The following is a 25,468-nucleotide window of genomic DNA, read 5'->3' on the forward strand; positions in this document are numbered from 1 at the left end:
GCTAGAGAGCTAGAAATGTCGATGAGAGAGAAACATCGACCAGCTGCCTCTTGCACACCCCCTACCGGGGATGTGCCCGCAACCAAGGTACATGCCCTTGACCGGAATCGAACCCGGGACCTTTCAGTCCGCAGACCAACGCTCTACCACTGAGCCAAACCGGCTTCGGCAATAAAATATATTTTTTAAAAAAGGACCCGATTAAATCTGATGAATGTGATTGCTACTAGAATATTCTTTAAGTGTACCATTAGTGGCACAGAAATATAATATGAAATTCCAGGCCAAAACCTGTGTGCCTTTGTATGTGCTGTATTTCCCCCAAAGAAACTTGACTATAAACTCCTGTTCTTCCAGGTCTGCTCAAAAGATAAATCCTCTTGGTTTTCCCAGGCACACTTAAGTACTTCTCTTTTATTTCCCAGGCACTGTGTGCAAACATTCACAGCATTTAAAATGTATCTTAGTAAACAACAAACATTTTCCCAGCACCTAGGACATGTGCTCGGCATTGTGCTGGGAAATGGGAATTCAGACAGGAGCTGACGTGCTGTGCCCTCCAGCTGACGGCTGGCTAATGAGAGCCAACATGACGGTACGGCCCTGGTGCCGCCGCATTGTAGGTGTGCTGCGAACATTGTAGGTGTGCTGCGAACATTGTAGGTGTGCTGCGAACATTGTAGGTGTGCTGCGAACATTGTAGGTGTGCTGCGAACATTGTAGGTGTGCTGCGAACATTGTAGGTGTTCTGTGAACATTGTAGGTGTGCTGCGAACATTGTAGGTGTGCTGCGAACATTGTAGGTGTGCTGCGAACATTGTTGAGTGGCTGAATGGAAGGGAACTGAGTACCATGAAAGTCTTTTAAAATGTGCAAGTGTGCATCTATAAACTGTTTTCTGTGCTTCAGATTAAGAGAGTATTAATGTTGACCATCAGGCTGTTTACTTCGTGAAGATGTAGCATCCCCAGTCTATACCTGTGCATTGCCGTCAGCTCAGGTTAATTTGTGCTGCAGTAACAACCTGAAAATCTCAGTAGGTCATAATAATGAGAGTTTATTTCCTAGTTACAGTACATGTCTGTCTTGGGCCACAGAAGCTTTGGTCCACACACTGTCACTGCAGGAGTGGCTCCTATGTGGGACATTAATACTAATCTATGTCAGAGGAATATAAAACAAATATCCTCAGCAGTACTCACGCCTGCAATGTTTAGTGATTTTCATACTCTTTTATATTTAGTCCAACAATGTGATGACTATTTACTTGTATTTTCTTGAATTTTGAATGTCACATGCTACTACAGTAAAAGTTAAGTTATTGTCATATCCAAGAGAAACTTCAAGATTGACAGATAGGGTCTTTTTAATGGCTCAAGTTTTTTTTTTTTTTTTAAAATACATTTCATTGATTTTGTACAGAGAGGAAGAGAGAGAGATAGAGAGTTAGAAACATCGATGAGAGAGAAACATTGATCAGCTGCCTCTTGCACACCCCCCACTGGGGATATGCCCGCAACCAAGGTACATGCCCTTGACCGGAATCGAACCCGGGACCTTTCAGTCTTCAACGCTCTATCCATGAGCCAAACCTGTTTCGGCTAATGGCTCAAGTTTTAAAAATTCTATTATTGTACCATAATTCATCACTTTAATTGTTATGCATATTTTTCTTGAATACTTTTGTTCTCCAAACATATATTCATAAGCAACTTAACAAGTAGGAAAAGAGTTTCATAATTAATCTGGCTAATTTTATTGTGCAGAAGTATTTCAATATCTCTTCAGTGCATTTTTACCAAGAGAAACAATTCCTTGACGGACTCTGACAAAACTTTACAGTGTAATTTAGGGTTTGGGATGAGTGAATCATTCCTACCCTGGACAGAAATACTAGCCCCGTGGTTGGCAAGCTGTAGCTCACGAGCCACATGAGGCTCTTTGGCCCCTTGAGTGGCTCTTCCACAAAATACCATGGCCTGGGCTAGTCTATTTTGAAGAAGTGGCATTAGAAGAAGTTTAAGTTTAAAAATTTGGCTCTAAAAGGAAATTTCAGTCGCTGTACTGTTTATATTTGGCTCTGTTGACTAATGAGTTTGCCGACCACTGTGCTAGCCTATTTCTTTCTATGGGCAGCAGCAAAATGTATATACTTAGCTAAGTATTTAAGTAATAAAATAACTGTTTGGTGCATAATCCATTTTAATAACATGAGTTTTTAACAAGTGAGAGACTTCTAGAATGACAGTATGATAATAAGTATCCCTGTTTCCTTCACGCTCTCATAATAAAAAAGATATGCGATTCTCCTTGCCTCCACTCAGGATACATTCTTCATATCCTTTCTTCACAGTTGTCAAAAGAATGGAGCCATACTGGCACGGGAGGTATAGAAAACACTACACTGTGTCAACTGGCTGATTTTTCTTCCTTGAGGATCTAATTAAAGGGAATGGGCCTTAACATAATCAGACATGAATGGTGATTTCCTGAGAGTAATTGTGGAATGAATTGCGGTGGGATGAGTTGCAGGGGCTTTATCAGAGCTTTAGAAAAAAATAGAATGTCTCTTCGCCCGCTGGGGCTCCTTTGGTCTGGGCATAATAGAGCTGGCAGCATTTCCTGGCCTGCTGGGTCTGTGACGGCGACCTCTCTAGGAGTAGCAGGGTTGGAAGGCATCTCACAGAGGGGAAGGCACCTAAGCAGGGCAGGGCAGGTGAGCTGAGAGACAGGAGCCACAAGAGATAGTAGTTACATGCATGTGAGTTGGTTGGCTGGGCTAGAGAGAGGTTGTAAAATAACTAAGTAGGAAGAAAAGAAAATTCATTTTGTAATGACAAAAAAATAATAGTGAACATGATCACTTTCTCTTGGAAATTATCTGAAAACTAGAGGCCCAGTGCAAGTTTAGGCCTGGCCCGCAATCAGGGCCTTCCAGCTGCCTGCCAGGGCCTTCTTTCATTCCGTGCCGCCTCCTGGTGGTCAACGTATGTCATAGCATGTGATAGAACTCCTGGTTGAACTCCCGCCGTGACACTTTGCATATTAGACTTTTATATACAGTATGTAGATAGTTGGCGTAGTCAGTAAAAGCACAAGCAAATACACATAGCTGTTTATACAAATACATACATAATATTTATGATTTCAAACAAATAGAGGGTGCCCCCCAAAATGTATGCACACTTTAATATCAAAATTTCAATTTTGAAAATGAAATGTATTTTAATAAACACGACCTTTATAATTGTTCAGAATGTGTTACACAGTTTTTGAGGACACCCTATATATGTAGGCTTGAGAGAATTCATAGGAAGTTGGAGAACCCCCTCCTCCCACTCCCAACATTTGTTTAATTGAAACTCTGTGGCTCTGGATTTCATCCCCTTCTTATTCCACTGTCACGTACTGAGCTCCCACCTCGAGCTTAGCACCATGTGATGCTCCTTTTTGGTGTGGGAACCACTGGGGGGAAATGCAGGCTTTGTGGCGTTGGGCAGACCTGCTGAGACCACTGTTCTTAGCAGGGGCATTTGCGTTTGAGCCATGGGTTGGTGAGTGAACCCTGGTCGCTCTGCCCCCACTTCTGTTTTACTAGTTAAGGAACCTCTGCCACCTGGATGTTATGTCAGAAATCGTGGGGGAAATGTTTCTCGGCTCCTTGTAAATGCTAGTTTTCATCTGCACACAATATGCCCCATCTTGTTCAGACGGCAAGAAGATGCATTGACATTTGGGGGATCCCTTACCCGCCTCATAGCCTTGAGAACCAAATTCCGAAGTCCTTGCCAGCCTTACAGGCGCCCAATGGAATCCTTGCGTACATGCATATTTTGGGTGCATCAGTATGTTTCTCATTTTCTCCTTGGAAACGGTTTCTCACACCCACGGTGCGAGTGTGTGATCTGTGATTCTGTCTCCTGCTATAGTTTCTGTATCTCTCTTGCCTGGAGGGAGGGCTGGGAGCATGACTCAGCTTAGGGAAATGATACAAAATGTGGTTGTTAAGTGACGTTTCAAGTCTCTGTGTGCAGTTCCCATGCAGGGTACAGGCTATGACTCCCTTCACCTGGAACAATGGAGCAGGTATGAACACTAGGATCTCAGAATCGTGACAGTGAATGGGCCTAGAAGACACTTACTCAGGTTTAACCCTTTGGATGTGGATCTTGTTTAATTTCAAAGGAAATCTCAACCCTGATTTTGAAGATTTTGAGAAAAGGGCACATAATAATTTCGCTCAATGATTATCCTTTCAGTGTTTGTAGCCTTTTCTATAAGGAGAACTCTTTCCACTTTGGTGCTTTGCTTCACAAAGTGGATAGGGGGTCCTGTTGTTTTTGTCTTAACCAGTGAGGATGCTGGGATGTCCTGGTTTAGTTAGTGCTGTTGTTTTTAGTTCCTTCCAGCCCCTGGCTTTTCTGGGAATATCCTCAGACATGCTGCATCACAACAGGCACCTTAAAAAAGGATTTCTAAAGAGAGAGAAAGGGAAGAAAAGATGGAGAAGGGGAGGGAGAAGGAGAGACAGAGAGAGAAATAAACATTGATGTGAGAGTGGACTATCACTCCTGTATGCCCCGACCCAGGAATTAACCTGAAACCTGGACATGTGCCTTGCCTGGAAATCAAACAGGAAACCTTTTGGTACATGGGAGGGTATCCAACCAACTGAGCCACACCAGCCAGGGTAGCAAGCACTTTTTGATATTCAAGAATTAATTCCTCTAAATAAGGAATTGAGAAACAGAAGAGTATTTTAAGCATTAACTTCGTAAGTCAACATTTCCATTTCCTGAGGCAGTTTCTCCAGGTGTAAGCATTATTCTCCATTGATAGAACATGGGTTCTGAGAAACTTCTCTTGGGAACAATGGCCCGCCCTTAAATGTCCTCATTTCTGACTAAAATCTGATTCAATAATGCAGTATTGACTTTTATGAGAAGAATAAATGTATGGAAAATTGCAGGTTTGATAGAAATTGTAACACTGACTTTTTAAAATGAAATAGAAGTATGAAAATGACACAAAGATCTGCCCCCATTACTCACTCTGAATTTCTCTGCGTGAAAACTCTACCTCAATTTTTAAATTTGGAATTAAAAAAAAAAATTTAAAGGATAGTTAATAGAGAAAAAGTTCATGATGTGGCATAAGATTGTGGCTAAAATGAATGTGGAGAATTACTAGTTGAAAGGTTCCGAGTGGGCCCGGGTCGCGCACCTATGACATGAGGCCATAATGTATCAAAAAAGATTGTATTCTGACCACCTGGGTGCAGGTGGACTGAGACCAAGAAAGGCATCAGCAAAGCGAGCAGGGAGAGATAGGTTTTCATTAATTTTTGCTGCAAGTGCTCTGCTGAGGTAAGGGTCCGGTCCATCCTTGGTTCCTCCCACGCCAGGCGTCTTCTGGTTATCTGAGCTATGCTGTGCTCAAGGCTGTAGCTTTCTGCAAGATATCTGCCAAGCACAATACGTTTTCTCTGCCCCGTTTTATTCTCTTTTACCCTTTCACTAGTGACCTATAGCATCATGACAGATCCAAGTAAAAGAGAATCAAGAATCTTTGGATAGCCAAAACCGGTTTGGCTCAGTGGATAGAGCATTGGCCTGCAGACTGAAAGGCCCCGGGTTCGATTCTGGCCAAGGGCATGTACCTTGGTTGTGGGCACATCCCCAGTAGGGCGTTTGCAAGAGGCAGCTGATCGATGCTTCTCTCTCATTGGTGTTTCTAGCTCTCTAGCTCTCTTTCTTCCTCTCTGTAAAAAAACAATAAAATATATATTTTTAAAAATCCATCCTTCCCACACTAATTTCAAATAGTATTGAATTTTCACTGTAAAAATGGAACCACAAAATAAGTAAACAAAGTGAGAACGACTATGAGAGTAATCTTTGTCTCAAAAATAGAAGAATGTATTTTTCTAGTATATTTCTGCTTAGTAAATCTTAAATTAAAGCATTTTGGCCAGAAAACACTTATAGCCCTATTTGCAATAAATTACCTGGTGATTCAGAGACACCATAGACCCAATTATTCTGAAGAACAATAATACTTTCTTAAGAAAAGGTCAGAGATTGCTGAATCAAGATTGCTATCTACTTTATGAAATCCTTCACATCTTTGATGAACTCAGTAGACGGAAAGTCATGCTTCCTGGCGTTCAGTCACTGACACAGGTGACTCTTCCCAAGCAGCCTGCAGATGTGGGTGGAAGAGAAAAGGGAGGTAATGTAAGAATATCTAGGTTCTCTTTCCATCCCCCCCCTCCCCCCAGTGGAAGATCAGCAAAAGATTTATAATTAAAAAAAAAAATTTTAATGTCAAACTGACTCTAGCATAAAATAGTCATTGGTTTGCTTTTGTTGTTGTTGTTGTTAAGGCAAAAAAGTCATAAGTATCCTCTTGGTTTGCAGGTTTGCTATCTATCTTGCCAACGTTGAATGCAAATTTTTCTCTCCAGAAATGGCAGGCTTGGGGCTTCATTTCCTCCATGAAGAGTAGGCAAGTTTGAGGAAGAACTTTTATACAATCAAACATTACTACACTCTAAGTTCACCTAATTGGAAAAACTAGTTAAGAAAATGTAAGGATATGTATAACATTTATAGATCCATAATCAACCTTTCACCTAGAGATAGGAGGCATCTGTAGAGGAAAGCCATGATCTTTTTTCTTCTTTTTTTAAATATATTTTATTGATTTTTTTACAGAGAGGAAGAGAGAGAGATAGAGTGCTAGAAACATCGATGAGAGAGAGACATCGACCAGCTGCCTCCTACACATCCCCTACCGGGGATGTGCCGCAACCAAGGTACATGCCCTTGACCGGAATCGAACCCGGGACCTTTCAGTCAGCAGGCCGAAGCTCTGTCCACTGAGCCAAACCGGTTTCGGCAAAAGCCATGATCTTGATAAAATACTTCCCGAGTTTTTAAAAGCCCTTATCAGAGCATCATTGCTGGCCCGGAGTGGGCAAAACTGGACTCAGGACAGAGCAAATCACCATACAAAGTACTGCAAAGGACCTCTGTTCTCATCCCTGTGTTGTACTGTAACTTATGACAGAACCTGACCCAGCTTCCAGACTGTTTTTCTGAACTAAGACTAGCTGTTCACGTGTCTTCCTGCGGTCACCTGCAAAGACAAGCATACCTTCCTCTTCTCTTGAAAAGGTCTTAGGATTGCTTCAGACACATTGGATAACCACTGTCAATAAGGATAGTTCAATGATGCCAAAATTAATGTTATTATCAGCCAATCTTCAACATCTCTTGGTAGAAAAAAGATTTTTAAAAATTATTAATCAGGTCAGATATTTTCCTGAGGTGCATTTTAATCCTCACCCAAGGATATGTTTTTATTGACTTTTAGAGAGAGGGGGAGGGAAAGAGAGAGAGAAACACTGATGTGAGAGAGAACATCAATTGGTTGCCTCCCTGTGCACCCTTAGGTACGTGGCCTTAGGTATGTGCCCTGACCAGGAATTGAACCTACAAGCTTTTAGTGTATGGGGACTGAGCAACCTGGCCAAAGCTAATCCAGTGGCCTTTTAGAAAGCCCATAGCATAAGTCTTGCTAAAAATAAAACATTTCATAATGGCATCAAGGTTTTGTAGATTAGGTATCAATGATTAGCAATTTCTACCTGAAAATCTTCTATAATATAGTCGGCTCTCACCTGTGGCATTTTGATTGAAACTCCTTTTTATATTGGAGACTTTTATAGAAAACGTTCAAAGACTTTCTGAAACCCAATTCCAAGCAGAGTTATGCAGGAATGAATACATGTCAGGGATCTTTGGTTTTCGTTATAAAATATCATTATGCCACTTCCTTGACAGGAATTAAGCTGACAGAAGACTCCTTTCAACCAGTAACATAGAATGCTCCTCAGTTATTTCAGTCTGGAACGGTTGCTCTTCAGTTATTTACAAAAACCATTTTTTTTTTTTGTATTTAAAAAGCCTCCAGTTAGTTATTCCCGGATGTGAGTAATTATTCGCATCACCTGGGAAGCTGTTTAAAACCTCAGTCTGATTCAGGAGATCTGAGAGCTTGGAAGCAATATTGTAGAAACTCCTCGAATGATTTCACTAGCCAGGTTTGTAAAACTGCTATTAAGGGCTTTTTGAATGTGTTGTACAAATTATTTTATGGAAAAATGCTCACAGTCTAATTTATTGAGTGTAGCCCTAGAAAAAAGTGTGTTCTTGAGGAATTCACATCTCTCTCTCTCTCTCTCTCTTTCTCTCTCTCTCTTAAAATAGAATGACAATTATGTCATCTCTCCTTTTTTCCTTGGTGCTGTGACATTCAGAAGAAAGTTCCACTTAAGCGTAAGGCGGGAGTTTTTCTAACCCTGGGATGTCTGTTTTTCCCCCATCTTAATTGTACTTGCTCTTTACTGTCAATTTAAGGATTGTATTATACTTAAGTCTTGTTTTTATTGTTACTTCAGGTTACTTTTAAAAGTAAGATCATGTTATAAATAATCAACAAGATTTAGAGCAGAAATAGATGGCACCTACTAAAAAGGTTTGGAGAAGCCCTGGCCAGGTAGCTCATTTGGATAGAGCATCATGCTGATATACCAACGTTGTGGGTTCAACCTCCAGGGAGGGCATATATAAGAATCAACCAATGAATGCATAAATAAGTGGAACAATTATGTCATTTGGCTATGTTGCTATAACTGAGGCATGCCATAAGGACTGATATTTTGTTGCAGAATTATTTTATGATTGCGATAATGAAGCTTTGCAGACTTTAAAATTAGATTTTATCAAAATACATAAATGCAAATTCTTATAATGACATCATATATAATTTCTCACAAAAACATGGGTAAAGCTTAATAATTAAAAAAGTTTCCAAAGTTTATTTATACAGTAAATGTACATAATTAATATATGTGTATTCTAAGTAGGGTTTAATGAATGATCTAAAGGATGATAGAATTTAGCAAAATAAAATAAATCAGAAATATGAAGAAAATAAGACAATGCATTAGGGGTCTAGTTGGCACAAAAAAAAGCCATAGAGTCTTGCTATAGATAGGCCAAAATTTTAACTTCCTAGTAGCCTACATGAAAAGGAAAATTATCTGCTCAGATAAGCCAGAAGAACTTGTAATAATAAATCTAGAAGAATTTTTATTCTCTCAGGATTTCTTGGAGAAAGTACTTTGAAGTAGATTATCTTGTCTCTTGATTGGTACAGTTACCATTATGTGATTGATACTAGTAAATTATAGTGCTGTAAGATTTTTACATGAATCTAATTAGTTTAAGAAATTTCCTAGCCCTAGGTGGTTTGAGTCAGTGGATAGAGGGTTGACCTGTGGAATCAAAGGGTTCCAGGTTCGATTCCAGTCCAGGGCATGAACCTCGGTTGCAGACTCCTCCCCAGCCCAGGCCCTAGTCAAGGATTGTGCAGGAGGCAATCAATTGATGTGTTTCTCTCACATTGATATTTCTCTCCATCTTTCACTCTCTCTAAAAATCAATGGAAAAATATTCTCGGGTAAGGAAGAAAGAGAGAGAGAAAGAGAGAAATTTTAATGCATTAAAAATGAGGTCACCATTTTCTCTCCTTATTAGCCAATAGAACAGGCTCTGTGGGATGGGAGGGAGAAATCTTGTTTGGCAAGACAAAAATCAAAGATAATATTTTATTCTACTAAATTTTTCTTTTCTTTCTTTTTCTTTTTCTTTTTCCTTTCTTTTTTTGTTTTACTAATTTTCTTTTCTTATTTATTGAGATAACATTATATAAATTTCAGATATGTAGTCTTATAATTTGATATTTGAATAATACAATATTGTGTACTCATCACCCAAAGTCAAGTTTCTTTCTATTACCATATATTTGACTTCCTTTACCCAATTTTCCCTTCTCCCCACAACCTTCCCCTTTGTGTGTCTTTTTTCTTCACCAGGTTAGGGAAATTTTTAGCCATTATTTCTTCAGAGTCTTGACTCTTGTCCTTCTGGTACCCAAATGATGCAGATGTTGTTATCCCTGATGTTGTCACAGAGGTCCCTTTTTTTGTTCTGCTTGGATGTTTTCTATTATCTTGTCCTCTAGATTACTGATTCAATCCTCTGCTTCTTCTAACTTGCTATTGATTCCTTCTAGTGTACTCTTCATTTCAAATATTGTATTCTTCATTTCTGATGAGTGGTTTTTATTTTTTTAATTTAAAAAATATATATTTTATTGATTTTTTTTTTTACAGAGAGGAAGGGAGAAGGATAGAGAGCTAGAAATATCGATGAGAGAGAAACATCGACCAGCTGCCTCTTGCACACCCACTACTGGGGATGTGCCCGCAACCAAGATACATGCTCTTGACCGAAATCGAACCTGGGACCTTTCAGTCCACAGACCAACGCTCTATCCACTGAGCCAAACAGGTTTCGGCGTTTGTATTTATTTTTATGGTTTCTATATCCCCCTTTTTTTAAAAAAAATATATTTTTATTGATTTTGTACAGAGAGGAAGGGAGAGAGATAGTTAGAAACATCGATGAGAAAGAGTCATCGATCAGCTGCCTCTTGCACACCCCCTACTGGGAACATGCCCGCAACCAAGGTACATGCCCTTGACTGGAATCGAACCCGGGACCCTTTAGTCCCCAAGCCGATGCTCTATCCATGAGCCAAACCGGTCTTGGCTCTATGTCCTTTTTAATGCTTACTATCTATTTGTTTAAGTTCTTACTGAGATCCTCCATTCTTCCCCAATGTCCTTGAGCATTTTTATAACCATTGTTTTAAACTCTGCATTTGGTTGCTTCTATTTCATTTCATTGTTTTGCTGGGCATTTCTCTTGTTCTTTCATTTGGGGCATATTTCATTGTCTCCCCATTTGTCTTCCTTTTGTATTTTTCTCTGTGTATTATGTAGCTGTGTTATGACTCCCAAGCTTGTTATAATGACTTTATGATGTAGGTGTCTTGTGGGGCTCAGTGGTGCAATATTCCTCATCACCAGGAATATCTCTTGTATGGGTTGTGTGTGCTCTCCAGTTGTAGTTGAATCTCAAATGCTGAATCATTCATGGGTGGAGTTAACCTTCATGCTGGCTGACTATAAGGTTAGAGTTAATCTTCATGCTGGCTGACTGTAAGGTTAGACCTCGATCGTTGTGTATGAGTCTCTCTGAAGGGGCTGTTCCCCAAGGAGAAGTTATTCTCAGCAGGATCTGATGCCTGCCGGAATCCCCCTTTGGATGTACCACTAATCTGAAGTCAGGGTGGTAAAGCCATTGGTTGTGTTGGTTCTGGGTCCACTTGGGTAAAGTTCCAGGGTAGGTCAATGTCAGACATAATGTGTTACTGGCCTTGAGCTACCTGTCTGGAGCTACTTTGTTATTCACTATTTGTGGCTATGTCTACTGTGCCTGGGTGTATGTGGAAGGAGCAAAGCTGTGTACAAAGGCCAGCTTCCTCCAGCTCTGAGCCAGGGCCAGATCTATAAAAGATCCAAGGCTCCCTGAGGTCCACCTCCACCTGTCAGCTACTCTGCCATCCCCTGAGGTTGCCTCCTTCAGAGCCTTCTGAAGAAAAACGATAGAGTGGGCCAAGGCTGGACATGACCCACAGATCCTAACACAAGACATGAACTTGGTAGGGTGGGGTGACCTGGGTCAGGAAGATGGGCCTCGTAGGTCTCCTTTTTGGGGAGCAGCTCAATTAGGGGGGAAAGTGGCCCCTACTCCAAAGTCATGCCACTCAGTTTCTGCCAGAGTCTCCAACCCTAGCTCCCCCAGGAGAAGCACCTGGCAGGTTCAGGTTGGGTGCAGCCAGCCAGCCCTTCTCAGGAGCAAGCTTAGTTGGGCAGAACCACCAGGACTCAGGAGGACAGATCAAAAGAGCCTCACAGTTGGAGTAGTGAGCAGAGCCTGCAGAGGAGGGCAAGCATGTCACTTCTTCCCTGCTCCCTAACCACACAACCTAGTGCCTGTCGGAGTCCACGACAAAAGCCTCCAAGGAAGACATGCTCCAAAGGTCCCAGCTCTGAGCGATACTCCCTTCTGCCTCAGAACTGGGATCAGCAGGGTTGGGCAACCGATTCATGGGAGGACAGATCAAAAGAGTCTCTCACCGGGAATGGTGCTTGCCAAGCCTGCTGGTGGGGGTGCAAGACTGGCCCCTGTTTTAAAGTCACACAGCTTAGTGACTGTCTGAAGGTCCACCTAGTGCTTCTCCAGAAAAAGACCACATCAAAGGTCCCTGTTATGTGCAGCCAACAGACCTTTCTATAGGACTTGAGCTGGGCAGGGTGGTGTCGCCTGGATTAGTGCACTCCCCAAATGGTGTAAGAATAGGAGTTCTGGACCCTGGGAAGATGGTACTCAGCACAGGGACCTCAGTGGGTAACCCTCCAGATCTTTCCTCGGGGACACACCCCAATCTTCTTTTTATGACTCCCATATGACCTGAGTCACCTCTCTACCGGAGCCCCATGTGAATGTCCAAGAGCAAAATCCTGTGCATTGGCCCTTTAAGAGAACACCTGGGTTTCTAACAGACTGCTTCCTCTTCCAGGTTGACAGAGTCTCAGCTAATTTCCACTGCCAGGTGCTACGCAGACTCCTTTTCTGGGCTCTGGTTCTCTGGGTTGGGGAATCCCATCCTGGGGTTGAGACCCCACATTTCTCAGGAGGGGCTCTTTGCAGCCGAGATATCCTTCTGGCTTCTCAGCCCCCTTCTGGGTGCAGGGGCCAGATCTCTCTGCATCGCCACCCTTCTTACCAGTCTCTATGTGGCTTCTTCTGTGAATCCTTGGTTATAATACTGCTATTCAGCTGTCTCTCCATTGGTTTTCCAGGTTGATTGCGCTGTAATTTAACTGTAAACCCGGTGTGGCACTGGGAGGAGGTGAGTGTAGCTTCTACCTGTTCCGCAGCTGTCCCCACGTCTTCACTGTCAATGGTGCTTATTCCCTTTGAGCCAGAAAGCAGGGCTCCGGGTTGTAAAGAGTTTCCAATGCCCCGCCAAGGCAGCTGACCACACCGTCTTGCCCCTTTTCCACTGTCTTGCAGACCAGACGACGTGCTCCTGCATCGCACACATGATGAGATTGTCCTCCTGCATTGCTTCCTCTGGCCCCTGGTGACATTTGTGGTGGGCGTTCTCATTGTGGCCCTGACCATCTGTGCCAAGAGCCTGGCCGTGAAGGCAGAAGCCTTGAAGAAGCGCAAGTTCTCTTAGAGGGGAGCAGACGCGTGGAAAGCAAAGCACAGAAGCTGCACCCATTGGCTCACATCTGCCTGCAGAGCCTGTTTCCGGCGCAGGAGATGGAAGGGGCTGTGAGAGGTCTCTGAGAGGCTCCTCCCTTGATGCAGCAGCAACAGGCACAACTGGAAGACCTAGAACCTCATAGATAACGTTCTGTGTGTTGTAGCCATGGCTAAAGGGTCCAGCTCTTAGCTGTATGGAGTACATTTCAGAAAATCTGATAAAATGTTAATTTTTTTGAAAGTCACAGTGTATAATTGTACAGTGTAGTATACAAATTATTATGATTTATGGTATTTAAAAATATTAAACTAGAGTGGTCTGTGTTCTTTTCTATTTTCTTTTTTATCCTTAAAACAACACCCGGGTTCAAAAAAAAAAAAAAGTTCTGGGTTTCACTTGATTCACTTTGACGTGGAGATGAGGATTCCTGCACAAATCTTGTCTTCCCCATATAATTTAGTTTCCATTGTTAAAGAGTACCATTTTGGGCTTTTGCGTGAAAAAGGAATACTGCTCTGTTAACTCAGTCTCCAATCACTTCCATGGCCCTTCAACCAGGGACACTCAAAGATTGGAAAAACATCCTCTAACACTTGCCTTTGTCTATCCATTATTTTTCATCAGGTTTTTAAAAAGAGAGGAACATGATTCTGAACAAGGCCTGTACTAACTCTTAGAGCATTGCACTCCTCTATTCATCTTGCTCATGTTTATTTTGGACGGATTTTGTCCTTGTGCAATAGAAGGTACATGATATGAAGGACATGTACAATACATTGTTGAAAATGCTGTTTTCATTTTTTTTTAAGTCAGAAAAATTATTTGAGACCCACCCATTTTGTTTTGATTTTCTTTGTCCTTGCCTTGAGGTTACCAGCATTAAAACAAGACTATTGCTGATGTTGCGTTTGCTTGGACAAACCTGGTGATGCAGCCCAGCTCAACATCACGGCTGAGCTTTCTTTGCCTTTATCCAAAGTTCATTGAGGAGACCAGACCGCTCTGAATCTGCTAATAAATTCAAATTTCAAATGTCAATCCCAGGTCTCGGTGAATATCAAACCTACCCTATTTATTTTCCAGGTAGAACCAACCCTTTGTTTAGATGGAATGTCACATTTTTAGTGGAAGAACACCTGACAATATAAATTTTTTTTTCTTCTAATACTCTTGGGACATGCTTCAGGTAAAATAAAGGCAATTTAAAAGTTAAGGACAAGCTCCCCTCAACTATTTGCTCAGGGTTCTACGAAAGGTGCATATTAGTGGAATGATGCTTTCTGACTTTTAGTCCACATACCACACAGTTTTCTTAATTTTAGAATGCAAGTAAATTGAGAGAGCCCTAGTCTTCAATGGAAGGGTGCTGGATGAGTCTGGTAATTTCTTCCTCATTCAAGTGTTGCAGGTGGCACTGTGAAAAAGGCACTGAACGCACTCTTTGTCACATTCTTTTGAGGCAGCTCCAGTGCCTTGACTTCAATCCAGTTTTCTGTGGCAGCATCCCTGTTGTCTTAGCAACACAGCAGACCATTCTGAAGCAGTCACACAAAAATGGGACTCAGAAAATCATCATCTTTGCATCACTTTGTGGGAGATGAAGTCTACTTTATTCATTTTATCTTAATACAATAACCTATGATTAATTGATTACAGAGAGTAGACAAAAATAGCACATGGACATATGTTAAGTGTTGGAAAAGGGGGAAATTTTTCATCTATCAGTTTGGTACTCACATATTAACTAAATGCCAATATTCAGGCCCAAAGAGTAGGTTGAGTTTTGGAAAAGAGAACAAGCACACTGAATTAATGAGCTCACCTGTAGTTTTAGGGTCTTGCTTACAACCAGTTAAATTTGAGACTTCTTATACTTGTCATTAGGAATAAAGAGAGGGCATTTTAAAGATCATAAAAGATAAGCTTAACTTCTTAATATTTTAATTTCTCTTTTGTATAAGTGAGAAAATATATTTTATCTTTTTTGTGTGTAAGTGAGAAAAGGGTTTAAGGCCCCAAAATGTGATTGCTCACATAAGGCAATTTATTTCTTCCTCATGTAATATCCAGAGGTGGTTGAGAAGTAGTAGGGCTGCTCTGTTTCACCAGGGAATTAAGGGACCCAGGATTCATCCTCATTGCCAAGGGCAATGGTCAAAGCTGGCTCAAAGAAGCACTCCCACTGTGCCACCTGTCAAAAGAGGAAGTTGGGAGCAAGCTATTTCCTTTAAAGGAAGTTTGAACCATCACTTCTGCTCAGTCCATAATCACTTACTACATAGCTATACCTTGCTTCAAGGAAGGCTGAGATATGTCCAGCTGGATGGACATACGTTCTACTAAAACTCCAGAGAAAAGGTTCTATTATTAAAAGGAAAAAGGGGAGAATGAATGCTAGACAAAAGGGAAAGGAAGATGTATAGCCATCAATGGTGTAGGCCATGATGAAAAGCTGAACAGGACTAAAGAAGATCCTTTGCCAAGAGAAAAGGTCCTTGATTAAACCTTGAATCTGCTGTCTGGGAGAAACTCTTGTCCATTGTTTTCTGTGGCCCAGTTTGACTTCTAAGAAATGCTTGCTTCATCAGACTTAGAGATACATGTGAGTCCTGGAGCGGGAGAGCAGCGCAGCTTTGCCGGCCCCTGCCTGCTAGTGCAGATTCGTAGACGTAGGTAGATTTCCTTAGGACTTGAACAAACAAACATAGGCTTGTATAGGCCAGGATTATAGTGCATTTGGCTGCGAGAAAGAGGCCATCTCCATTTTTGATGTTTGCCGATAGCTTTCAAGCCTCTTCGAGTCCCTCTCCTTTCCTGCTAATCTCACCTGGACAAACTGATTAGCAAGCTGGGGTGTCTTCTTTGGCCCAGGTGGGAAATTCAAATCACACAAACTCTGGCCTGAATGCAGGAACCCTCCCCTCAGCTTCACACCCTAAGAACATAAGAGCCAAGCCAGTCAAGCCAGTTTTGGATCTGCTCAGGATCTTGCCCTGCTCTCCCCAGAAAGATTCATTATGTGAATAATAAACCTTTTCATACCTCTTGGCGTGTGTGTGTGTGTGTGTGTGTGTGTGTGTGTGTGTGTGTATTTATTGGTCTCAGCACCCAAACCAAATTTGGGGTGAGGGGGTCGATCTGAAGGTGCCCACAACCTTGGTGATAAAATTTCATCAAAATTAGGCTTCTGCTCTAGTTGCTTTCAGTTCATATAAAAGTAACCACAGCCTAAGGGCTATGCTTATAGTTCTTAAACCAGCAGCATCTTACTTTTAGTCTGTGCTTGGCTCAGACCCCATCCCGCAATTTAATCGTAGCCACCTTGAACCTTTTGTAACAATACCTTTAAGTGGGAATGCAACACCCTTTATCTTATCTTTTCTGCTGAGCTGGCTCCCATTGTCTCACAATAATACTTAATGGAGACTCTAGAGAAAGACGGAATACTACTAATCTCCTGCTGTTTGGAGGAGGGAAGCAGTTGAGCTGCAGGACACATCTTAAATTAGCTGTCTCACCTCAACAATTTTTCATAGCCTTTAACAAAAAAACAACAAAGAGCAGCTAATGCACGTCATAACTCTGCTTTTCTTCTACCTACATTGCCCAGTGCTACAGCTCTGCCCTCTGAATTGTGGCTAGTGACAGTGTACCTAATGGTTAGCCAAGCATAACAAGGGTCTCTGAATTTTTCATCCTGTAATATCTGTTTCCTCACTGCTGGCTGCCCAGCTACAATGCCAAAGCCACATAGTTTAGATTTGTGTTATGTTAGGGATATTCTTTACATTGACTCTGTCTGAATGGGCTCAGCTGATGACTCCTGGATCTGGGATCTGTCCTCACCTATCCCATTCTCCGGTTGCATATTGCATAGCTCTGATGCACTCTTAGCCTCTGTCTCAAGCTTAGTGATGGGCAGACAATGCGGTGACAGGGTAAATAATGGGACAAAGTATTATCAGACAGCATGGATGGGGAACCATTTACCTGGCTCAGATAGTTTGTTCTTCTGAAGAATGACTGAAATATATCAAGCAATTTGACAACCTTTTGGGACTATCTCAACATTCCCATCGCATATCACATAGTTCAGATACACTACTTTTCTTGGGGCCTGGGCATGTGTGGTCCTGCCCATGACATGGGCCTCTCTTCTCATCATGTAAGCAGATCTATTTTTTTTTTTCCTCACCTGAGGATATTTTTTCATCAATTTTTTTTAGGGAAAGTGAAAGGGAGGGAGAGAGACAGAGAGAGAGAGAAAAAAAAATCAATCTGAGAGACATATCAATTGGTTTTCTTCTCAACCAGGGACAGGGATTGACCCTGTAATCGAGGTATATGCACTTGACTGGATTCGAACCTGAGACCTCAGGCTGATGTTTTATCCACTGAGCCAAAATGGCTCAGGCTTGTTGACCTTTTTGTACATGACAAAATATAATAATAATAATAATAATAATAATAACCCTAACCACCTCTTATTAAGTGCTTTCCATGTGCATCTAAACCCTTCATCATATATCCAAAGCATAGTTAACCCTGGAAAAACTCTAAATTAATGAATGAACAAATACATATTGTAATTTTGGCCTGAAAATGAGAATTTATACTAAAGGTAGGCTAATGTTTTTATATTTAAATATCATAGGTTACTGTTTAAACAAGTGAATAGGGGAAAAGTCACTCTATTATTATCAAACTAGAGGCTCAGTGCATAGATTCATGCATGGGTGGGGTCTGGCTGGTCAGCCCTGATGGGAGCCGATTGGGCCAGGCTGGCAGGGAGAGAAGGGACATGGATGGTTGGGAGGGACGGGGGGAAACAATCGGGGCCATGATTGGGCTGGTTGACTACCGCAGTGCACATCGTATGACCGGTCATTCCTGTTGTTCCGGTTGTTCTGTTTTTCTGGTCACTGGGCTTTTATATAAATAGATTATTCCTAAATTTAGCAACTTAAACAGCAAACATGTATTTTCTCATATAATTTCTGGAAGTCAGAAATCAGGAAGTGGCTTAGCTGTAATTATAAATTATTCTTGGTGAAATTTTGCCTCTTAAATAAGTGTATGAGTTATGGTAACAGTGGAATATACATAAAAAGCAGGAGTCCAGCAGAATTACAATGGGAAATTTTTTATAAGAACACAATTGTTGATTTGATGGGCATCTTAGAACAAAAAATGCCCCAAGTCAATTGTCTGCATTTTTTAAGTGGCATGAAAAGTCTTCCAAAAGAAGTCACTGGCGACTTCAGGAGTAGACTTTACAATAACTTTAAGTAACTTTCAAAGGTAGGTACTGAAGCATATGGAACTCTTGCTCTTTCCTCACTTTTTTGTGAATAACCTTAAGTTGAAAATAGGTGATTTAACATGCAAAGACTAAACTTGGGAATAGCCACGAAGATTTTCCAGATCTTTAACCTCTCTGGGAAACTTTTGAAAGAGCCCTAGAGATGCAAGTCTTAAATTAAACTAATGCCCTTACAATAAGATTGTTAGAAGCAACAAGGGAGGGAAACTGCTTGGTAAAGATGCATGTGGACGTTGTTAGCATATAAGATACTGAAAAGCAATTGTGGTAGTTCACAAACTAAAGGGAGGAAAAACAGTAAGTGGACAATAAAGTTGCTCTGAGGGAGAACCAAGTACCCACTTAGCCATTTACTCTTAAATTCATGAGTTGAAATTTCTTTAAATATTAAATGACAACCCAGCCAGTGTGGCTAAATTTATTGAGTGTTGAGCTATAAGCCATAGATTAGGGTTTGATTTCTGGGTTGTGGGCCCGAGCCCCAGTAGGAGGCCTGGAGGAAGCAGCCAATCAAGATTCTCTCTCATCATTGATGTTTCTATCTCTCCCTCTCTCTTGCTTTCTGAAATCAATAAAAAATAGTTTAAAAAATAAATAACAATTAAATGACGCTTTGCAAAGGTTTTTGGATAGTGGGCACAACAATACCAACCTTAAAATCTGGCACTATTCTATCACCTTTCCTTCAGGGTCAACAAACTATTTCTGTATTGGGCAGTTCTACTAATTCTGAAGCACTTTTCATACATATCCCACCTCATAACTTTCATCCTTGGATTTTAGCCAAAGAACATTCTTGCACCCTTTGTGACACTACACATGCTAACTTAATTGGGAGGGATCTATTGTGTACAAGGGTCTGCAAGATTCAATGCTCCTCTGAAAAACTTTCTTGAGAACCCCAAGTACTTCCCTATTCAAACTCAGGCTAAAACTAATTTGAAAACTAACTTACTAGTATGCGGAGTCTAGTATACGGAGTCTAGTATATGGAGTCTCATACACCTTAGATTAAAGATCTCTAAGGTGTATTAGATCTCTAAGGTGTATGAGACTTTATATAGCCTGAAAATTCTACCTAAACTGGTGAATTTTTAAGGGCTGAATATATTAAGGTTCATGTTGACACATTCAAACCCTATTAAAGCTTTCCCATTAATTTCTAAAAGTAGTAGATAAAGGACTAATACCAGAAATTCAAAGCCTAATTAAAAAAAGATTCATCATAACTATACCAGTGCTTGTATTTCTGTCTTCCCAGTTAAGAAACACAATGGATGGGGATGTAGATTTGTTCAGGACCTCAGGGTCATAAATAAAATAGCCATCTGGCCCCTGACCAGTTTGACTCAGTGGATAGAATGTCAAGTGTTCTGGGTTCGATTCCAGTCAAGGGCATGTACCTTGGTTGCAGGCACATCTCCAGTAGGGGGTGTACAGGAGGCAGCTGATGGATGTTTTTCTCTCATCGATGTTTCTAACTCTCTATCCCTCTCCCTTCCTCCCTGTAAAAAATCAATATTTAAAAAAATTGCCATCTGGCCCTGATCAGTGCTCAGTTGGATGGAGCATAGTCCCGTATACCAAAAAGGTTGAGGGTTCAATCTCTGGTCAGAGCTTATAAGGGAGGCAACCAATGATGTTTCTATCTCATATTGATGTTTCTTTCTCTCTTTCTTTCCCTTCCTTTCTCTCTAAAATCAATTTTTAAAAAATTATTGGGTGAGGAGTAAAAAAAAAATAGCCATTTGTACTTCCCTTTGATTCTAAACCATAGATTTCATTCATACAATTTCATCATGTGATTACATGTTCTAGACTTACATCTGTGCTATGCTTTATTTAGTGGTTCCTAGGTCAGACTGAGGTAGTTAATACTGCTTGTGCCATCCTGAGAAAGCCAACATGTCTTGACAATTATTTTTCAATGAGTTTCAATGAAGTGCCCATCTACTTTTTTATCACCAGTTCCTGAAATTCTAGTCTTACCCAGCATTTGGTTTCTAAAAATGAGTTGAGTTCTCTCTATTTCTTCTACTTTCTTTTTTAATATATTTTTATTTTTAAAAACATTTAAGATTGAGAGTATTACATATGTCACCCCATTTCCCCTTCTCATTTCTCTCCTCTACCTGGTTAAAGAAATAGACTTACATGTCCAGAAAACACAGAGAGTCCCAAACAAGAGGAACCCAAAGAGGCTCACACCAAGACACATCATAATTAAAATGCCAAGGGCTAAAGACAAAGAGAGAATCTTTTTTTTAATTAAGGTATTATATGTGTACATACCATACCATTGCATAGAGAGAATCTTAAAAGCAGTAAAAGAAAAGCAGTTCGTTTCCTACAATGGAGCATCCATACAACTGTAAGCTGATTTCTCAACAGAAACTTTGCAGGCAAGAAGGGAGTGTCAATAAATATTCAAAATGATGAATAGCAAAGTCCTGCAACCAAGATTACTCTACTTAGCAAGGCTATCATTTAAAATTAAAGATCAGATAAAGAGCTTCAGAGACAAGAAAAAGCTAAATAATTTTATCATCACCAAACCAGTACTACATTAAATATTGAAGGGTATTCTTTAAAAAGAGGAAGATGGAGGAGGAGGAAAAGGAGGAAGAGGAGAAATTGCAAAATAAAATAGCAATAAATACATATCTATCAACAATTAAATCTAAAAAATCAAAATAGATGAACATGGAATCTAATGAACAAAATAGACTGATAAATAAAATAGAACCACAGGTATGGAAACATGAAACAGACTTACGAATCTCAGAGGGAAAATGAGGGAAAGTATAAATTAACCAAAGAGTTTATGTGCATATATGCTTTACCTATGGACACAGACAATTGGGAGGTGAAGGCCTGGGATGTGGTGGGAACCAGATAGGGAAAGTTTTCTGCCATTATTTCTTCAAATAGGTTTTCAGCATCTTTCTCTCTCTTCTTCTGTCATCCCTATAATGTGAATGTTGGTAAGCTTGAAATTGTCTCAGATGATTCTTACACTACCTTCAAATTTTTGGATTCTTTTTGCTTTTTGCTCTTCTACTTGTGTGTGTGTGTGTGTGTTTTGTTTGTTTGTTTTGTTTTGTTTTGTTTGTTTGCTTGTTGTTTTTGCTTCCTCATATTCCAAATCATTGATTTGATTCTCAGAATCTTCTGCTCTGCTGTTAAATCCCTGTAAATTATTCTTTATTTCAGTTAGTGTATGCTTAATTTCTAACTGGTCCTTTTTCATGTTTTAAAATGTTCTCACTAAGGATGTTCTTACTGAAATTCTCAGTAAGTCTCTTTAATCTCTTATTAAGATCCTTGAGCAACATTCTAACCATTGCTTTGAACACTGTATCTAGTAGTTTGCTTGCTGCCATTTCATTTATTTTATTTTTTCTGGAGATTTCTTCTGTTCTTTCATTTGTGACATGTTTCTTTGTCTCTGCATTTTGGCTGCTTCCCTGTGTTTGTTTCTATGTATTAGATAGACCTGCAATGTCTCCTGGAATTTGTAGAGTGGCTTTATGTAATAGATGTCCTATAGGGCCCAATGGCTCTGACTCCCCAGTCACCTTAGCTGGACCCTCTAGGTAAGTTCTTGTGTGGGCTGTGTGCACAGTATTATTGTAGTTGAGCCTTGATTGCTATTGGTGTCACTGGGAGGAATTGACTTCCAGGCCATTTGGCTATGTGGATCAGCTATGGCTACAATGGGAAAGCTACTATGCAGAACTTGCTTCAGTGGAGCCTTGGAACTCATTGAGTGTGCCCCTTGAGTGTGTCAATTGTGAATGTGTAGAGTTATAATCTGGTATAGTCTGAAGCTGTCCACTGGGTGTGCTGGCCCTAATGCCATGGTTGGAAAACTGTGGCTTGAGAGCCACATGTGGCTCTTTGGTCCCTTTAGTGTGGCTCAAATACCATGGCCTGGGTGAGTCTATTTTGAAGAAGTGGCATTAGAAGAAGTTTAAGTTTAAAAAATTTGGCTCTCAAAACAAATTTCAATCGTTGTACTGTTGATATTTGGCTCTGTTGACTAATGAGTTTGCCAACCACTGCCCTAGGGCGGTGTTTCCCAAAGTGTGGTACTCGTACCCCCAGGGGTATGGGAAGAGTTTGGTGGGGGTATGCGTTGCACCGGAGTTTGGTGGGGATATGCACTGCACCGTGCTTATCTGTGCCCAATTCTACGTTCTCATGAGTACGAGGGGTACTCAGAGTTACGAAAATTATAGAAGGGGTACACATATGTCAAAAGTTTGGGAAACACTGCCCTAGGGCATCCTGGAGGTTCAAAGTCAGCCTCTGCCTGGGGCCAACCAGCAGCAGCTACAGAGCAATCTGCAGATAGCTACTACTTGTGTTGGGGTTAGAAATGCTCAGGCAAGGCCAAACTGTGAAAGAAGGCATGCCAGTGCTAATGCTAGGTCTCAGGCCTCTTTTTTGCCAGGTATGGGGCATGCTGACATCAGTTGCTGCCTGTTTGAGAGATTTTAGGAAAGTCTGAAGCCTGACCCAGGAAAGGCCATTCATATGGAAAAGCCACAGCAAACAGCGTGGGTGGGGCTATAAATTGGATGAGGGGAGGTTTCAGGGAATCACCAGGGTAGAACGAAGAGTGTGAGCCAGGCTGATGGAAACTCAAATATGGCTGCCAGTCAGCTCTGTGATGGAGGAGGTCTCAGCATAGGAACAATGATTCCTATGGGCACCCCTATCTGGGACAAAGCCACCCCCAAGTTTCTGTCCAAATGCCAGACAATCCAGTTCCTCCAATTACATCCCTGGATTCCTCTCTCCCTGCTGCCCAGTGCTGGAGCCCAGGGGGATCAAGTCATATAAGTCCGTGCACCAGCCCTTTAAAAGAAACTGCCTGGGTCTCCAGTAGTCTCCTTGTCACTCAGCCACAGTTCTCACTGATTTTTACAGCCTGAAGTTTCAGGGGCCTCTCTTCCCAGAACCAGAACCCTGGGCTGAGGGCCTGGTGTGCGGCTAGGACCCCTTACTTCTCAGAAGAGGCCCCTGCAGTGGAGATATCTCCCCCACTCCCTTATTTTAAAGCCATGTGCCGATGTCGGACCAGCCCATTCCCTGCCTCCACCCCTCCTACCAGTTTTGATATGTTTTTGTGGGTAGGAAAGCTCATTTGTTAAGGACAACAGTTAATCAGGATTTATCTCATGACCTTTACCTCATTGCTTTATTAATTCTCAGTCATTATCTTCTGAACTTGGCTCAGTCCCAATAAATTCTGTGCCTTAAAAGAATAGCCTTAAAACACTTGGGTTCAAATCCCCAAATCCTATGAGTACTCTTTCCTAAATTTCTCTTTTTGAGAGACTATTAAGATTTTGTCAAGATAGTCTCCCTTGGTGCCATAAATTTAATAAGCTCAGCATTATTTGCCCAACAGCTTTTTTTGGGATCGCCAAGAAATTCATCTTGTTGGAGCCATGAAGCAGTATTTGGTTTCTTTAAAGCTTATTTACTATTATTAAGCAGATTGTCTAAATCTCTTTCTTGGAAGTGTGTAAAGAGACTTTGAGAAGGGTAGCTACTCTCGTAGGCCTTTTAATTACAATAATTGGTAAGATAATGTATGGAAAGATAATATATGCAACATGCTTAATAGAGTGCCTGGCATAACATAGGTGTTCAATGAATGTGAGCTATATTGTAATCATCCTTACCTGGACCCTGAGCAGTTTGCAAAGTCCAGGTTAATTGTCTCTGAACTCAGACTTCCAATGCCTAGGTTGTCACTGGTTTCTCACCTGGAGTGACTGGCAGGGACCATCTGCTCCTCTTCCTCCCATCTAGTGTTTTCACTCGGTTCTCCTTTAGTCTCACCAGCAAGCTGAGGGATTTAATTCTTTACATTTGTCCTCCTTCAACCGTTAAGGTGACTTTCGCTTGGGGAGGACTGACTGAGTGGAGGGCCTCTGTCAGTGACATTTGATTTTAATAACAAAAAGTGAAAAATACTTGCCCCTTATAATTGAGATTTCCTTTTCTGCCACTTTCCCCAAACAAATGAACAAACCTAACAACCTCTTAAAAGCATTTTGGATGGGGTCTTGGCTGAAGAGGGGAATCTTAAACTATAAGGTTAATGAAATTGGGAGTCTAGAGGAAACCTTGGTGTAATTACAGGGCTCCAGTACCATGGACAGAAAACACAATTTAGGAAGGGAGAAGGCAGGAGAGGTTTTAAAAAATATCTCATACATCAGAGACCAAGAGACACCAAAAACATTGCACCATCTACATTAGTTCCTAAAATTCTCCTTTCTGAGGCAGCACATCTTAAATGCCAACTCTATGTTATTATAAAATTCAAATCTATTCTGAAATTTAAAGAGGAAACAGATGAAATAAAAATGTGTGAATAAAATCTTCCAAGGGGGAAAAAAAATTCTTGAGAGTGAAGAAACCCTACAAAGATGTTTTCTGTGCCCTTTCTCATTATCGGGTGAAATGCTGAGCCTGGTGACTTCACTCCTTGATGGCTGAGTGGGGTGCAGTGTTTGTGCATGTTTGGGGTACAAGGAAGAAACATTTACTGAACCCGGAAGTGTGTGCTGGTAAATGTTCGACACCCAGCCAGGGATGAGCGGGGTGCTCTCATTCATAGAATTTGCTGATTTCCATGGTATAAATCAGCTCACTGTGGCTGATTGCAAGCTATCAATGAGACATCACTGATCAAAGTTAGGAAGAGTGCACAATAACATGCCATTAGATGGTGTTTCAACCACACAGATACAGTAGACAAAAAAAAAAAACAAACCCCACAAAAAACAAACAAACAAACAAACAAAAAAAAACAACCAAAAAAAACCCACTCAAGAGCAGAGATAATAGTAGAATGTGGTAAAATAATTA

At 41.0% G+C, this 25,468-nt stretch overlaps 1 protein-coding gene across 3 annotated transcripts in view; it reads left to right on the forward strand.

The window, feature by feature from the left end:
* KCNMB4 (potassium calcium-activated channel subfamily M regulatory beta subunit 4) overlaps positions 1-13,577 on the forward strand; it is a 57,886-nt gene extending 44,309 nt beyond the window's left edge. For all 3 annotated transcript variants that reach the window (XM_045588259.1, XM_045588258.1, XM_036457775.2), the window contains one exon: positions 13,056-13,577. In XM_045588259.1, coding sequence (XP_045444215.1) covers positions 13,056-13,129 — 74 coding nt within the window. In that variant the 3' untranslated portion in view covers positions 13,130-13,577. The remainder of the gene's footprint in view (positions 1-13,055) is intronic.
* The last annotated feature ends 11,891 nt before the right edge of the window (positions 13,578-25,468 follow it).

Source organism: Pipistrellus kuhlii, unplaced genomic scaffold, assembly GCF_014108245.1.
Source record: "Pipistrellus kuhlii isolate mPipKuh1 unplaced genomic scaffold, mPipKuh1.p scaffold_m20_p_3, whole genome shotgun sequence".
In the NCBI taxonomy this organism is placed as follows: Eukaryota; Metazoa; Chordata; class Mammalia; order Chiroptera; family Vespertilionidae; genus Pipistrellus; species Pipistrellus kuhlii.